This window comes from Trachypithecus francoisi, unplaced genomic scaffold (genome assembly GCF_009764315.1).
Source record: "Trachypithecus francoisi isolate TF-2019V2 unplaced genomic scaffold, Tfra_2.0 Lachesis_group1, whole genome shotgun sequence".
In the NCBI taxonomy this organism is placed as follows: domain Eukaryota; kingdom Metazoa; phylum Chordata; class Mammalia; order Primates; family Cercopithecidae; genus Trachypithecus; species Trachypithecus francoisi.
The window spans coordinates 7,011,383-7,025,181 of NW_022681454.1; the positions used below are offsets into that span (position 1 = coordinate 7,011,383).

The window sequence follows — 13,799 nt, forward strand, 5'->3', positions numbered from 1 at the left end:
TTACTCAGCAATTTATTGAGTAAACTTTTGTAAACTTGAGAGGGCCTTTTCACCTTCAGGCTGGTGAGCTTTTTTTAAGAGATTCACAGCTCCCCTTTGATTCCAGGGTGAAATTCTAGGTTTGAAATGTGAAACCTTCTGAGAACTCAGCCACCTTCTGAGAACAGGGTGCTAGACATTTCTGACATGTTTTAGACACAATCTTTTTTTCTCTGTTGAGGCAGTGCCATACGTTGGGAAGGGCTCTGGGCTGGGTGTCCAGGCAGGGTAAGAGAGGCTGCAGCCCTGCCACTTACCCCCTCCAGGTCATGTGAAGGATGTAAAGACTGCATTCTGTAGTGGTGATTCTTCACCCTGGTTGCATGTTGGACTCATCTGCAGAACTTTTAAAAAATCTGATGCCCAGGCCTCTCTCCAAGCCACTTAAATCAAGTTGTATTGAGTGGGGCCCTGGGCAGAGATCTATTTGAAAAACTCCCCAGTGATTCTAATGGGCAGCTGGGGGAGAACCACGGGAATACAGTCACATAGTCTCTTTCCATTCTCCCATTCCCTGTGCTAATTAGGAATTAGGAATAGGATTAATAAGGAAAAGATCCCTGGGGTTTGTTAATGTATTCAGTCCTCTTCTCTGTGTTATGGGAATTTCTAAAAACAGATAATTTGTACCTTGGACCTAAAACCGCTTTCAAGAACTCAGTAGACTTGGGATTGAAGGACTGGGTTTTCTCTTTCCAATGTGAACTTCCCTAAATCCTACTCTGGCTTCAGAAAGCACAGCTCCTATACAAGTCTGACTTCTGCATCCTTAGTGTAAATGTAATGTCTTAAGTCATGGAAAGACTAATAGAAGAATTGATAGCTCAAAAATGAGTTTTTTCCAACACATTTTTTTTTTGTCTCTGAAAACACCAGCAGGCTGTGTCCAAGCATGGGCTGATGATCCCTTTATGTGATGATAGAACGAGGGAAGAGAGAGACAAATTAATGGGATTGTTAAAAATGGTGGAAAACTTGATATCAACTTTGAGTCAGTATTTTCTTTTTAAAGTAATATAATATAATATTTGTAAATAGGACATTGAAAGTGATGGAAGAAATAAATGTCTATGCAGTGACGTTATAACCATTAATTCTTTAGTGGACAAGGACAAGGTCTGCACCTAACAGAAGTAGGAGAGTGAGTTATGGGGCCAGACACACGACAGGTCTGCCACTGACTAACTGTGCAAGCTTGAACAGGGTATCTACCTCTCTTAGCCTCAAAGTCCTCCATGGAAATAGTGGGTAAGGTGTGAGGGTTAAAGAAATAGCACGTTTCTTAAAGCATTCAGCATGTCAGCGGATCCTGGGAGCCTTCCCTCACCCCTTTGAAAATGGGCTCTGCACAAACACATTTTGGTGGGAGGCTGGGGCCTATCCTACCAACCTGACTTGGGGGAATAAGATGATCTCTTCACAGTTCAGGTTTGCACAACCAGCTTTTGCAGAGAAGGCAGGGAAGAGGCATGGGTGTCATTGGCAGAGTGATAAGCAAGGCTGGCAAGTTCATCTTGGTGGTCTCCTTAGTTCTTCCAGGTTAAATCCTGGACAGAAGTCACATGAAAGCTGTGAAGCACAGACATCAGTTTAGAAATTGTGTACTTCCCTGCTGAATCCCAAATGCACAATAACTCTACACCTTGCGGTTGCATGAATCTACAAGGTCTCCTATGCGCCTTCATTAATAAACTCAAGGCTGAGAATTTTGGCAGGCCAAATCCTGCCCCTCCCCAGAGTGAGCTGCCTTGGTTCACGTGGGAGTGGTCCAGCGACACGACCCGACGCCTCCCCTCCGGAAGCTCTTCAGCAGGACCTGCCTCGGGTCCTGGGGCAGCTGTCCTCCGACGCCTGCCTGCAGTGAAATCATCAGTCCGTGGAGATGTTCACTGGATTCCCGACCAGTTGTAGGTCGGGCTCAACCCTCCCTTTGGGTTTTCAGGATTTGTAATGATCGCTCCATTTGTGTAAAATAGGCCGGCATTTTCTCTTGTTACTGAGATGTATTTTTCTATGTTAGTTAAATGTATAATTTGTGTAATTTTGTACATTAAAATGTATGTTTTTTCACAATTAAAGGGTTTTTTTCCCTTTTGAATGTTTTATTTATTGATGGTTTATTACAAAGTGTTGTTGACCCTGACGTAACACAAAAGGGCAATGGAGCTAGGAGTCCCTTGATTTTTGGTGGGGAGTAAATGCTTTTCTTGGTCCTCAAATCCACTTTGCACAAATAATTAAATGATTTCCTTTATAATCCATTATATATCTGTAGTAATATCTGATTGCTGCTTTGACAGATGACCATGAACCCATTGCCTTAGAACGACTCACATTCATTATCTTATAGTTCTGAAAGTCAGAGTCCCCGGGCTACAACCAAGATGTTGGCAGGGCTGCCTTCCTTCTGGAGGCTCCAGGGAGAAACTGTTTCCTTGCCTTTTCTGGCTCCTAGAGGTGCCCACATTATTTGGCTTGTGGTCCCTTCCTTCTTCTTCAGATCTCTCTCACTCTGACCTCTGCTTCTGTTCTCTGATCTCCTGTTCTCAGACTCTGACTCTCCTACCTCTCTGTCACTTAAAAGGACTCTTGTGATGACACTGGCTCCACCAGGTGATCCAGGATCATCTCCACATCTTAAGATTCTTAAGCACAGCCACCGAGTCCCATGTGTCGTGTGGAGTAACATGGGCAGTAATTCTAGGGATTCAGGTGTGGGCATCTTTGAGCATCATTATTCTGCCCACCACAGTTCCCATATGTACTGATTTGGAGGCCACAGAAAAAAGCAGACATTTAAAAATCAAATGAGCCTGTATTTAAACTGCATCTCTGTCACTTGCTGGCCATATAACCAAACAGTTTGTTTAACTTCTCTGAACATCTTTTCTTATATCTGAGATGAGGACAATAATCCATTACTATATACCTGATGATAAACTACAATCCCCTTTCCTTCATTGTTTGAAAACATTCTTTTTTGCAATGAATTAATTTTTTTTTTTTTTGCTTTGCCAAAACAAAATCCACATCGGACCTGAACTGGCCTCTTGTCCTCTCCCATCTGACATGCCCCTTTCTGTTCTCTGCCATCACCCAGGAAGAAGGTTTCATGTCCGACAGGATGAGCTTAAGGTTTATCCTTTGCCAAATGTAGTGGTGTAATTCACTTATAAGAACTCCTTCCCAGGAGGACTGGGAGCAGTTGAAGGATGGGTTGGGGAATGGGGGAGGTCACAGCTGTCGTCAGGATGGGGGCAGTTTTCTCACGCTTCCCCTGCCTGGCAGGCTTCCCCTGCCAGGACCAATATCTGGTCCCTGGCAGATAGTGCTCCTCTTTGTCTCCCTGCAAGCTGGAGGGTGCATTTCCAACCTTATACCCTGGGTTTTGTTTCCTACCTCCCTTTCTCTGTTGCACTTGGGTTACTGACCTTGAGATGAGATGGTGTGGAAAAAAACTCAGACAAACCTGAGTTGAAATCCCAGCTTAGTCACTTCCCGGTGGTTAACTTGAGCAATGGGCTTAAGATTTGTCATCCTCAGCACTCCAGCCTGAAGATGGAGGTGGCCTGGTTCGCCACGTGGGGCTGCCTGAGGAATCCAGCAGTGTATAAGGCAGAGCACGATGCGCAGAAATGACCTGTGTGTGCAAGAACCCTTATGCACAGTAGGCAGCTTCAGGAGGGTCCGACTGCCTCCTCTGCAGGGGGAGAACAGAGTGAGAGGAAGGGATATAAAGTCAGTGACATGCAGTGGGCGCCACAAAGGTGTGTTAGATGAATGTCGAATGATTCGTGGCCCAAGACTGCATAGAAAACAGGATTCTAACTCAACCACCTGGACTCTTCTGCCTAAACCAGGTCCCTTTACTCTTATCTCCCAGTGGGATCACCTCAGTCAGGCTCTTGGGGAGAGGAAAGGGTAGTTGTTTCGATGTGGACTCTGGCACCAGACTACTCTGTTTAAACTTTGAAGTCTTACTTGCCAGTTATGACCCTGGACAGGTTATTTATGTCTCTGAACCTCAGTTTTCTCATCTGTAAAACGAGGCTAAAATGATACTTTCAAGGTTGCTGCGAGGCATAAAAGAGTTACTATCTGTTAAGTGCTTACAGTGGTCTGGGCACATAGTAAGCGTTCTATAAGCAGAAGCGATGAAGATCCTTTCCTGCTTCTGCATAAAGTCAGCCCTTTCTCAGCTCTTTCCTTGTGTCACTTCCTCTAGTCTTGGCAACTGCTCAGCCCTTTCTCACAATGGGAAGTGTTGTCTTTAAAAGCAGTCAGATTTCCATCACCACCAGAAAGCCTGAGAGACTGTGTCCTCAAGATGTTAAGAGTAGATTCAAGCATGCAGTAGGAGGCCTGGCCTCCAAAGTTCCGCCTAACTCAGATTCTTGAGTTTTCTGATGTTTCTCTGGGTTATGTCACCCTGAACATTTGTGGGGTTTTAGAAGAAGTTTCTATGTGATCTTCAACATGAATTGTTCTTGCCTGGAATGGGCTGGGAATAGTATTTCACCAGACAGAGAAAAATTTTCATTGAAAAAATCGAAAACACTTGCGTGATAGCCTGGAGGCCGACAGGCCTCAAGAGGAGTGCCTGTGGCAAATCTGCACAGTGGACCCAGGGACACAAGGACAGAGGAGCCAGGATGCAGCTGTGGTGGGTGGAAGGCAGATGGAGGCTGTGTGTGGAACTGTCTGTTCTCGCATTCAGCACTCTCTCCCATTAGAGTATACACTTGTTGAAGGCAGAGACTTAGAAATACTCATCTGTGTCCCCACACTAGCTTCTCTTTCAAGCACAGAAAAAGAACTTGCTAAATTCCCACTGAGTGGATGAGCCTACACTGTAGGCCTGGCTGAACCTCCTTGAGGTTGAGGCCCTGAGGGAGCCATTTCACATCTCCCCTCCTGTTTCCTCTTCCAAGAGCGGTCAGGTAACAATACCTACCTGCTGCGCAGACCCCTTGTTGCAGGATTGAAAGACAGTAGATTCAGGGAGGTGTCAGCTGAGGCCATGGATCTGATGGCCCCAGGATCCTCAGTCCATGGGGCCCAAGAGTCATAACACAAGAACATGAATCCATCTGTCTGTCTGGTATTCTTGGAGCTTGGCCACACTGCAGGAGCTCTGGCTTGCCGCTGGCAGGGCCGGGGGTTGAAGGGACAGCTCCCAGCAGGGAAGGCCGTGGGTGGGGGGGCATTGCAAGAAGCACTGATGCTCCCCTCTGCAGTCCCCACCCAGTCCTGACTTTGCTTGTCTAGACTGGCCCGAAGAGGGGGTCGGCAGCTGGCAATTCTGCCTCTCCAGGAAGTGCAGCTGGGACTGCAGGGTCCCCAGGGACTTGCAGGATCCTCTGCCTGATAATCGTGGAGAAATACGGGAAGGTGTCTATAGGAGGCAGGTGGTGCCTGGCCTTAGAGGAGAGCCCCAGCAGAGCGACCTCCACGACAGAGGAACCCCAGAACGCCCAGACTGCAAGCTCCAGGAGCAACAAAGGTCGACTGTGCCCATCGAATGAGGGAATATCTGTCCATCTGGTTGACTGCCAGCTGTGTGTGTGTGGTCATCTCTGTCTCTGTGAGTCTTTCTCTGGAGAGTTTTCATTTAAGCTTTTGACTTCCTTTATTCCTGGTGTGGACTTGTGTGTGGGTGTCCTGTTGCCAGTTTATGATGCACAAGTGTGGAATCGCCTTGAGCTTGCCTTTGATATTGGTGTGTTGTGTGGTGTCATTGGCATGCACGTGTATGTGTGTGTCACTGGTTCTCACGCAAGAATGTACTTCTTTTATGTGTCTGTCGGAGTGTGCCCTTAGCATGTCCCGCCTGGCTGCTGCACCACCCTTCCTGGACCTTACTACCCCTTGGCCCACCATATGGGTGCTTTTGTCTCCAATTCCCCTCCTCAGCAGGTCAGCTCCTGGAGGGCAGGCACTTGGTCTATTTTGTCCGTGGCTCTGTTTCCAGCTCCTACAACAGTGCTAGGCACTAGTGGGCGCTCAACAAAATAATACTGAGGGAATGAACGGTGTGTCCAACGCATGTGCCTCTCCAGTTGTGCAATTAATCTTGGTGTGATGCTGTGTGTGAGTGGGGTTGTGAGACAATGAAGATTTCTGTTGCGTGTAATGAACTTGGAATGTGCACAAGCATATATATGTGTGTGTGTGCAACATTGAGTATGGTGTGCATTATCGAGCCCCTGTGTGTCAGGGGAGAGCATGTGTAATTGACTCTCGTGTGTGTGCCAGCATGTCTGTGCATCTCTCATGTGTTTGGCGTAATTGTCTGGTGTGCAGGTATGAACCCGCGTGTGCCTTCAGAGCGTGTGGGCGCGCGAGTGTACCCACACGGCTCCTACCCCGCGCTCTCCTCGCGCCCTGCGCTCCGCCTGGGGGCGGAGAATGGGGGTGCGGCGAGGGCACTGCGGTGCCTTGGCCCGCCCTCCGCGCTGCGGTTCGGGCGCGTCACCATCCCTCCCCGCCCCAGCCGCGGTCCCCGCCTCCCGGTCCTTTGTAGCTGGCCGCGCCGCTAGCCTGCAGCCGCCCGGAGGCCCCGCCCCAGTCCCGCCCCGGCGCGCGCCCCGCCCCGCCTCTCCCCTCCCCGGGCCGCAGTCGCGCCGGGGCCGCCGCGGGCCCGCACCGAGGCGCGGAGCGCGGGGCACGGCGGTGGCCAGGACCGCGGGCGGGCGGGCGGGTGGGAGCGCGGCGGGTGGCCGGCCTTGGACGGGTATGGCGGACCGGCGGCGTGCGTGGAACACGGAGGACGACCTGCCCGTGTACCTGGCGAGACCGGGTAGCGCGGCGCAGACCCCGCGCCAGAAGTACGGCGGCATGTTCGCGGCGGTGGAGGGCGCCTACGAGAACAAGACCATCGACTTCGACGCCTACAGCGTGGGCCGCCGCGGCTCGGCCCGCACGCCGCGCAGCGCTGGCCGGCCCGACGCGGTCGGCCTGCCAGGGCCCGGCGGCAGCGAGGACACCGCCAGCGACGTGAGCGAGCCCTCGGGCTCCGCGGTCAGCTCGCCCGGAGAGCGCGACGAGCGGCCGCTGGCGCTGCGCATCCGCTGCCCCGCGCCCCGCGACCTGCCCCTCGGCCGGGACAATGGCCAGGTACGCTCGGGGCGCGCGCGGGCCGGACGAGGGGGGCGGGGCCCGGGAGGACCCAGGGCATGGGGCGCCCGAGGGCCATGCCCGGGATCCGGGTGTTGGGGCAGCTGCCGCCAGGCTGGGGAGAGCCACGGCGCGGCCCCTCCCCCACCTCATCATGCAAGAGGTTCCCAGAGCTGGGGCGACTGGGTCAGGGCTGGCCGGCGTGGTCCGTGAGACTCGGAAGGGATCGCCCGGGTCCAGTCCCGGCCCCTTTCCTGCAGAAAGGGAGAGCGAGGTTCTGAGAGGGAAAGTAAGTTGGCTAAAGCCACCGCATGGACGCTTAAAACGCGAAGGAACCTCTGGGATGAATCTAACCCAGACCCCTCATTCTGTTTTGTGAAAAGAACTGGAGCTCCGTTCCGCATTGGTCCATTCATCCATCCACTCACTCTGTAGTAATTATAGAGCACCTACTGTGTGCCAGCCCCAGGAGAGGTTCCGCGAGTTGCCTGCGGCTACACAGCTTCAAGCTGGAAGGAGCTTTTTCCCGAGTGCTCCCCTCATGCTTGCTTGGGGGAAGGATTTGATTGAGGATTTAGGTCGTCGGACAGTTGGAGCCGTAAACCCCTGTCCTCAAGCGCCAATATATTCAAGGGGCACTCCTGAGCTCCACAGCACACGCCAATGTGCCTGCTTCACAGAGCAAGGTGGAGGTAGAGCTGGGATTTGAACCGGGATCTCTAGCCTCCTAGACCTGAGCATGGGGCCGGGAGGATCAGGGAGAGGGAACGCTAGGGCTTGGGCCCTGTGGGTATTCTCTTTTGAGCTGGGGGTCACCAGGGAAGTGGGGGAAGAAGGGTCTATGCACGGCGTAGCCTTTGGATGGACCGACAAGAGGCAGTGTTAGATGCCGGAAAAACGGAAGTTGGAGCACCCGAGGGCTAGGGAGCTTTCGAATTGGTCCAGACTTGGAAGCTGGAGCACTGCTAGGTGCCGGGCCCAGGGTAGGCGCTAGGTCCCTGGCTCAGCAACCTGGCCCCACCCTCCAGAAGTTCCCAGGCTAGAGTGAGCGACGGATTCATTGTGATAATTAAATCAGTTAATGCCCGTAGGTAGTGAGCATTCAATAAATGTTTGTTGTTGACTTTTATTATAATCATTATCATTTTATTTAAACCTTCCCCTCTTAAATGCTATGAGTGACGCAGAATGAGCCTGGAGGGAAGCAGAACTTGATCGGGGCAGATATCTGGGAGGGCTTCCTGGAGGAATAGGAGCAGGGGGCTGGTAGACACGGTGGTGGGCCTCTTCGGACCCCATCCCTTCGCGGGCGGGCTTTCTGCAGCTCCAGAGCTCTCCGTGGTCCTGAAGTCGGCGCCTCGCGAGGGAGAGGTCCAACAGCAAGGGTGTGTGTGTGTGTGTGTGTGTGTGTGTGTGTGTGTGGTGGGGTGGTCAGAAAGGGAGATGGTGCGAGAGTCCAGCCTCCTCTTCCCCCACCCCTTCTTTATCTCCCCTATCCACTACCTTCCCTGGTGTTCCGACCTCTCTTGGGATCCAAACCCCCGAGCCCAATGGGGAGGCTTCTCGGTCGCGGGCCGAGAAGCCGGACCAGCACCAGGGAACCCGGGTTTCCAGCCAAGGCGCTTTGCTCTGTTGAGCCTCAGCTTCTCCATCTGTCAGATGGGGGTGGCTGTCTTCTCCTGGCCTTCTTCAAAGCGTGGTGGGGTACCAGGGAGGCGAGGGCGCTTTGTGCACTGCCCGTAGCTGTCCCAAGGAGAGTTCCTCTGGAGCTGCAGTCAATGTCACCAACGCTAGCATCACCCCCAGGGCGCAGCCTGGGCCAGCCCCACAGCTGCGCCCTGACGCTTGGGGACGCTGTTCGCTTCACCTCTCCCGTTCCTCTCCCCTACTCCTTCCTCTTCTCCATGTGGCCCCCTCTGCCTTTCTCCATGGCTTCTCAGGGACCGGACAAAAGGCAGCGCCTCTGGCGCGTCCAGGGCTCCGACAGCACTCGAGCTTCGCGACTGTGGAACTCAGGGGCTCCCGATCTCCACGGAGGGAGGGTTTTACTTTCTGCTGGCAGAGTAGCAGGCTTGGGTTACAGCGGGCTCAGGTTCCGGGGCGGGCCTCACCGCTCCAGGGCTTTGCAACGGGTGCCCCGGCCCTTCCCCCCCGCCCACATAGCTTGTCCCTGGGCTGCAGGAGGGGTTTCTGTGGCGCAGGCGCAACGATTGCCGCCGCCGGAGGCTGAGCGTCTGCGGCGCTTTGTACCGGCGAAATCTGCTTGGGAGCAGCGATCTGTTTGGCCAGTGGCAGGCGGATGCTCCTCCCCCTGATACGCACGTGGTCTTGTCCCTTGCTCTGGGGGCTTTCTGCTCAGATCTCCAGACTGACCCCAGGGAACGCCCTGGTACGTGGGATCTAGGACTTAACAACTCCAAGGAAGGAAATGTAGGATTTGGGGAGGGACAGTGTCCCCACCTGCAATTTCCGGCCATTGACAAGGGTTTTAGGCCTCGTTGAGAGCCAGGGATGCGTGAATGCGTGGAGGGAAATGAGTTGTAAACAGTGTGGGGAAACCTGGCTTCTCCATGCTGCTTTGCTGCAGCTAATATGTTTTGCACCTGGGGTACATCATTTTACCTCTGTAAGCCTCAATTTCCTATCTGTAAAATGGGAAAATGATGCCTAGTGTTCCTGGGGATACTGAGCTGGCTTATCTGTGAAGCTAAAACCTCACCTCTATTTTAAGGCCCAGGTGTCTCTGGCCTCCTGCCCTGGATTAGGGGAACGGCCTCTGGGGTGGTGGAGGTCAGGGCCCCAGCCCCCAACCAGGGTGCTGGCGGGGCTGTACCATAGACTTGGCCATCCTCGCTCTGGATGACAACTTGAAAGCAGAAAAGATGAGTCATTTCATAGGACCTGTGGGGTTGGATTTCACATGCAGAAAATGAACGGCAAAGTGGTGGATAAGGTTGGTGTTTTATTCTGCCTGGGGACTTGGGGCACCTGTTCAGTGAGGTGGAGGCTTGCTGGAACTCCCCCTTTTCCTCCATCTTTCATCTTTTCCCCTCTGCTGTTATGAACCTTGTCAAGCTGTGACCTGGCTTCCTGCCTACCTCCCTCTGGAGCAACATCTGGATCATGGACTCCGGGGCTGGTGTCCACACTGCTAGGAGGCAGGAGCACCCTAATCCTCCAGACTCCCAGCTTGTCCCCAGGGCTGTGGAGACCTTGGTGCCAGTGGCCCAGCCCTGCAAACACCTGCTGTCTTGGAGGCAATTCTGTGGGGTGACCTGGTGGCCCTGTAGCAGGACGAGCCGCAGACAAAACTCCTCAGACACTGGATTAAGGAAGGAAGTGGTTTTTTATTCGGCCGGGAGCTTGGCTCTTAAGATGCGATTCTGCCAACGCTCCTTGACGAATAAACCACTTCCTTCTTTAATCAGGTGTCTGAGGAGTTATGTCTGCAGCTTGTCCTGCTACAACCCCAGTGCCAGGCTGCTGTGTGGTGAGGGAGCTGCTGTCGGAGTAGAACAGGTCAGCATTAATTAAGGCCGGACCCTTCTGTCCCTGCTGTTCCCTCTGCCAGTTACGGAGATTCCACCCTAGAGGCCCCCAGGGAAGGCTGGTTCAATGCTAAGATGGAGAGGGTGTCAGGGAGAGGCTTCGTGGTAGGGAAGGCAGTGGAGATGGGTCTAGGGGAGTGGGCAGCCTTTTGTCTGGGGAAGACTATTCAGGGAGAGGGTACAGCGTGAATAAAGGCTTGGGGTCCGAGATGGAAAAATTGCTTGGTGCATTCAGGGAGAGGCACTCCGAAAGGACAAACGGAGGCTATGGAAGGAGAGGCAAGAGGGGAGCGGTCCTTGGGCGCGATCCTGGAGGGCCAAGAACGTTCCCAGCAGCTTGGGCCGGTCCTTGGCCCGCGTCCCACACTCTCCCCCCCCACACCCCCGCAGATGTTCCGGGGAGGCCTCCAGATGCGCGGCCGCACACCTGTGGCGCCGCCAGCGGGCCCTGAGCGCGCCGTCGTTTTCTTTTAAAGGAGCCCTGAAAACCAGACTCTCTAGATCGCGAGAGCGAGGCCAGGGCCCGCCAAGGGCGTGTGAGCCGGGCGGGGGTCGGCGGGGCTGGGCGGGTGGGGGGCGGGGGCGGAGTGGGAGATCGGAAGGGAAGCGCTTCCTGGTTCGAGCCGAGAGGGGCGAATCGGGCTCCGCTCCGCGCCGCCGGGAGGAGCTGTCTGCAGCCCCCTCCTCCCGCCCTCGCCTCTCCCTCCTCCTTCTCCCGCCCTCCTCGCCGAGCCGGGCGGTGCTGGCAGCCGGAGCGGCGGCGGGCGGGCCAAGCAGCCTGGGCAGCCGCGCGTGGGCATCCACGGGCGCCAAGCCTCCGTCCCTCTCTCCATCCCTCCCGGGCCTTTGTCAGCGCGCCCGCGGGGAGCGAGGCCGAGAGCGCCGGACCGAGTCAGACAGCCCCGCAGGTCAGCGGCCGGGCCGAGGGCGCCAGAGGGGGCCATGTCGTACCAGGGCAAGAAGAGCATCCCGCACATCACGGTAAGCGGCCCCCGGCCCCGCTGCCCCACTCTGGCCTTCGGGGGCTGGGGGTGGGCACCCAGCAGGGTCCGGATCCACGGGGCGCCGGCAGGGGCGGCCCCCGAGGCCTCCTGCGTCGCCGCGGGTGGGGCGGGGCCGGTCTCAGCATTTCAGCCCCCTCCCCCAGCCTTTGGGGACAATGGGGGTGGGGGAGCCCCGTGTGGCGGGGCGGGGCTGGAGCCGGGAGTCCCTCTCCTCGCGGGCTTGCCGCCCCCTCCCCCCACGGGATGTGCCAGAGGATGGCGTGGACAGGGAGGATGCGGAGCCGAACAAAAGAGGGAGGGGCGGGGTCCGAACCCCCTCCCCACAGGCCTCGCGCAGGGGTGGGAGGGCGAACTGAGCCTCCCTCGCTCGGCGCCCGCACCGTCCGGCCCATGCACCTCACAGCCCGGTACCTCCCCCGCCAGAGGAGGGAAAAAGATCAACCAGCGCTCCCCGCTCCCCGCCCCTACTGATGAAGTGGAAGTCGGGACCTAGGGACAGCGCCATGATGGAAGCTGGGTCCACCTCCCCCCGCAGCTAAAAATAACCTAATGGGGCGACGCTGGCGGCTGCGGCCCGGGAAGGGTTAATGCTGCCGACGCTGGGCCGCGAGAGGGTGGGGATGGTGGTGGAGGCAGAACAGCAGGGCTGCGTCCCTGGGTGTGGCCGGAAACAAAGGAACCCCCGTCTTTACGCTTTGTCTCGGGATGGGGAGCTGAGGGCGCAGCGGTCAGGAGCTGGCCCTCCGCGCCAGTTCCTGCCTGGCATCAACATGGAGCCTGACTATTCCTGAGGGATGCGGACCACTGGAGCCCATGTATGCAGGAGCAGCCCGGGGCCTGGAGGCGGGATTCTGGGCGTGGTGGAATCTTCCAGGGTGACTCCTGAGGTTTGACTACTGGAGACTGAGCCTGCTCATTTATGCAAAATTCAGGCTCCTGGACAGTCGCAGGGCACCTGCCAGAGGGCAGCCTTGGGTAGGCGGAGGGATTTGACACTTCCACTCACCTGCCAGTGGCCTGTCCCCTATTGCAGGCCTGTTTCTTTGAATCGGGGCAACAAGGCTTTGCCCGTGGCATTACCCATGTAAAGCTCCCTGAGGCTGAAGCATGGGCTGAGGGCCTCCACCAGAGGGTCAGGAGGGAACCCATGCCCCCTGCGTCCCCTGCACTGTTCTGCATCCGCCCCAGCTCTGGGCCGAGTCTTGAGTTAGAAAATTCCTCCTGGGCCCAGCCTCAGCTCTTGCCAGCAGGCCTCTGCCAAGCCCCCATCCAGAGGGTGGTCACTACCTCTTCTCCGTCCCTCAGCTCTGCCCTCTGAGACACAGAGGTGTAGGTGGCCCATTCGTAAACACTGTAGTTGGTCGAGAATCACCAGAAGAGGTATGGTTGCTCCCTCCTGGGCAATGTGAGAAGAAGGCAGGTGATATTTGAGCAAGTCCCTGCCTTGGGACCCTCTAACCCTGCCTCCCAAGGGAACTGAGGCAGGTGATAGGGTCAGGGGTGATGTAATGACTCAGGAGTTAAGAGCTCTGGGTTTGAGGCTGGTGCCCACAGCAGGTCTCTGCTGCTCTCAGGTCCCGTCTCCAAGGCGGAAACCTAACAGGATGGCCTGCAACACAGGTCTGTGGGATGCTGCCTTAGAAGGTGTGCGGTCCCAGTCTGCTAAGCTGAAGTGGTCACCGGGCCTACTGGCTCTCACCCTCTGGAGTGGAGATGCCCAGGCTTTTCCAGCCGGTAGAGCTGGGTGTCCCATGCCTCTGAACCTCAGTGCTCTGCTGTACAATGTAGGCCCCTTCACAGGACTCCTGAACATTCTAGGTGACCCTGCCAAAGCGTTTACTGTGCTAGGTGCATGATAAGGGCTTCAGATCTGCTGACAGGTCTTGCTGCTTTAGTTCTTCATGTGAAACAATTAGTCAACTTGTATGTAAAGAGAAATCAAATGAGTGGTTCCAGCAGCCTCTAAAGGTGGTTTCAATGAGCATGGGAAGGAGAGAGGCTGTAAGTTATGCTTAGTTCCTGGGAAAGAGGGCCTTGATGAGGATCATTTGTGTTCATTTGGCTCACATCAGCCAGAAGGGTTTGTGACGTT

At 55.3% G+C, this 13,799-nt stretch overlaps 1 protein-coding gene across 3 annotated transcripts in view; it reads left to right on the top strand.

Annotated features, from left to right (window-relative positions):
- The first annotated feature begins 6,659 nt into the window (after positions 1-6,659).
- The window catches only part of CRMP1 (collapsin response mediator protein 1), a 72,321-nt gene continuing 65,181 nt past the window's right edge, over positions 6,660-13,799 (top strand). The window contains exons 1-2 of one of the 3 annotated variants that reach the window (XM_033213711.1): positions 10,574-10,674; positions 11,094-11,684. In XM_033213711.1, coding sequence (XP_033069602.1) covers positions 11,646-11,684 — 39 coding nt within the window. In that variant the 5' untranslated portion in view covers positions 10,574-10,674; positions 11,094-11,645. Of the gene's footprint in view, positions 7,156-10,566; positions 10,675-11,093; positions 11,685-13,799 lie in introns of those variants that run through there. The other 2 variants (XM_033213710.1, XM_033213713.1) reach the window with 2 other exon arrangements.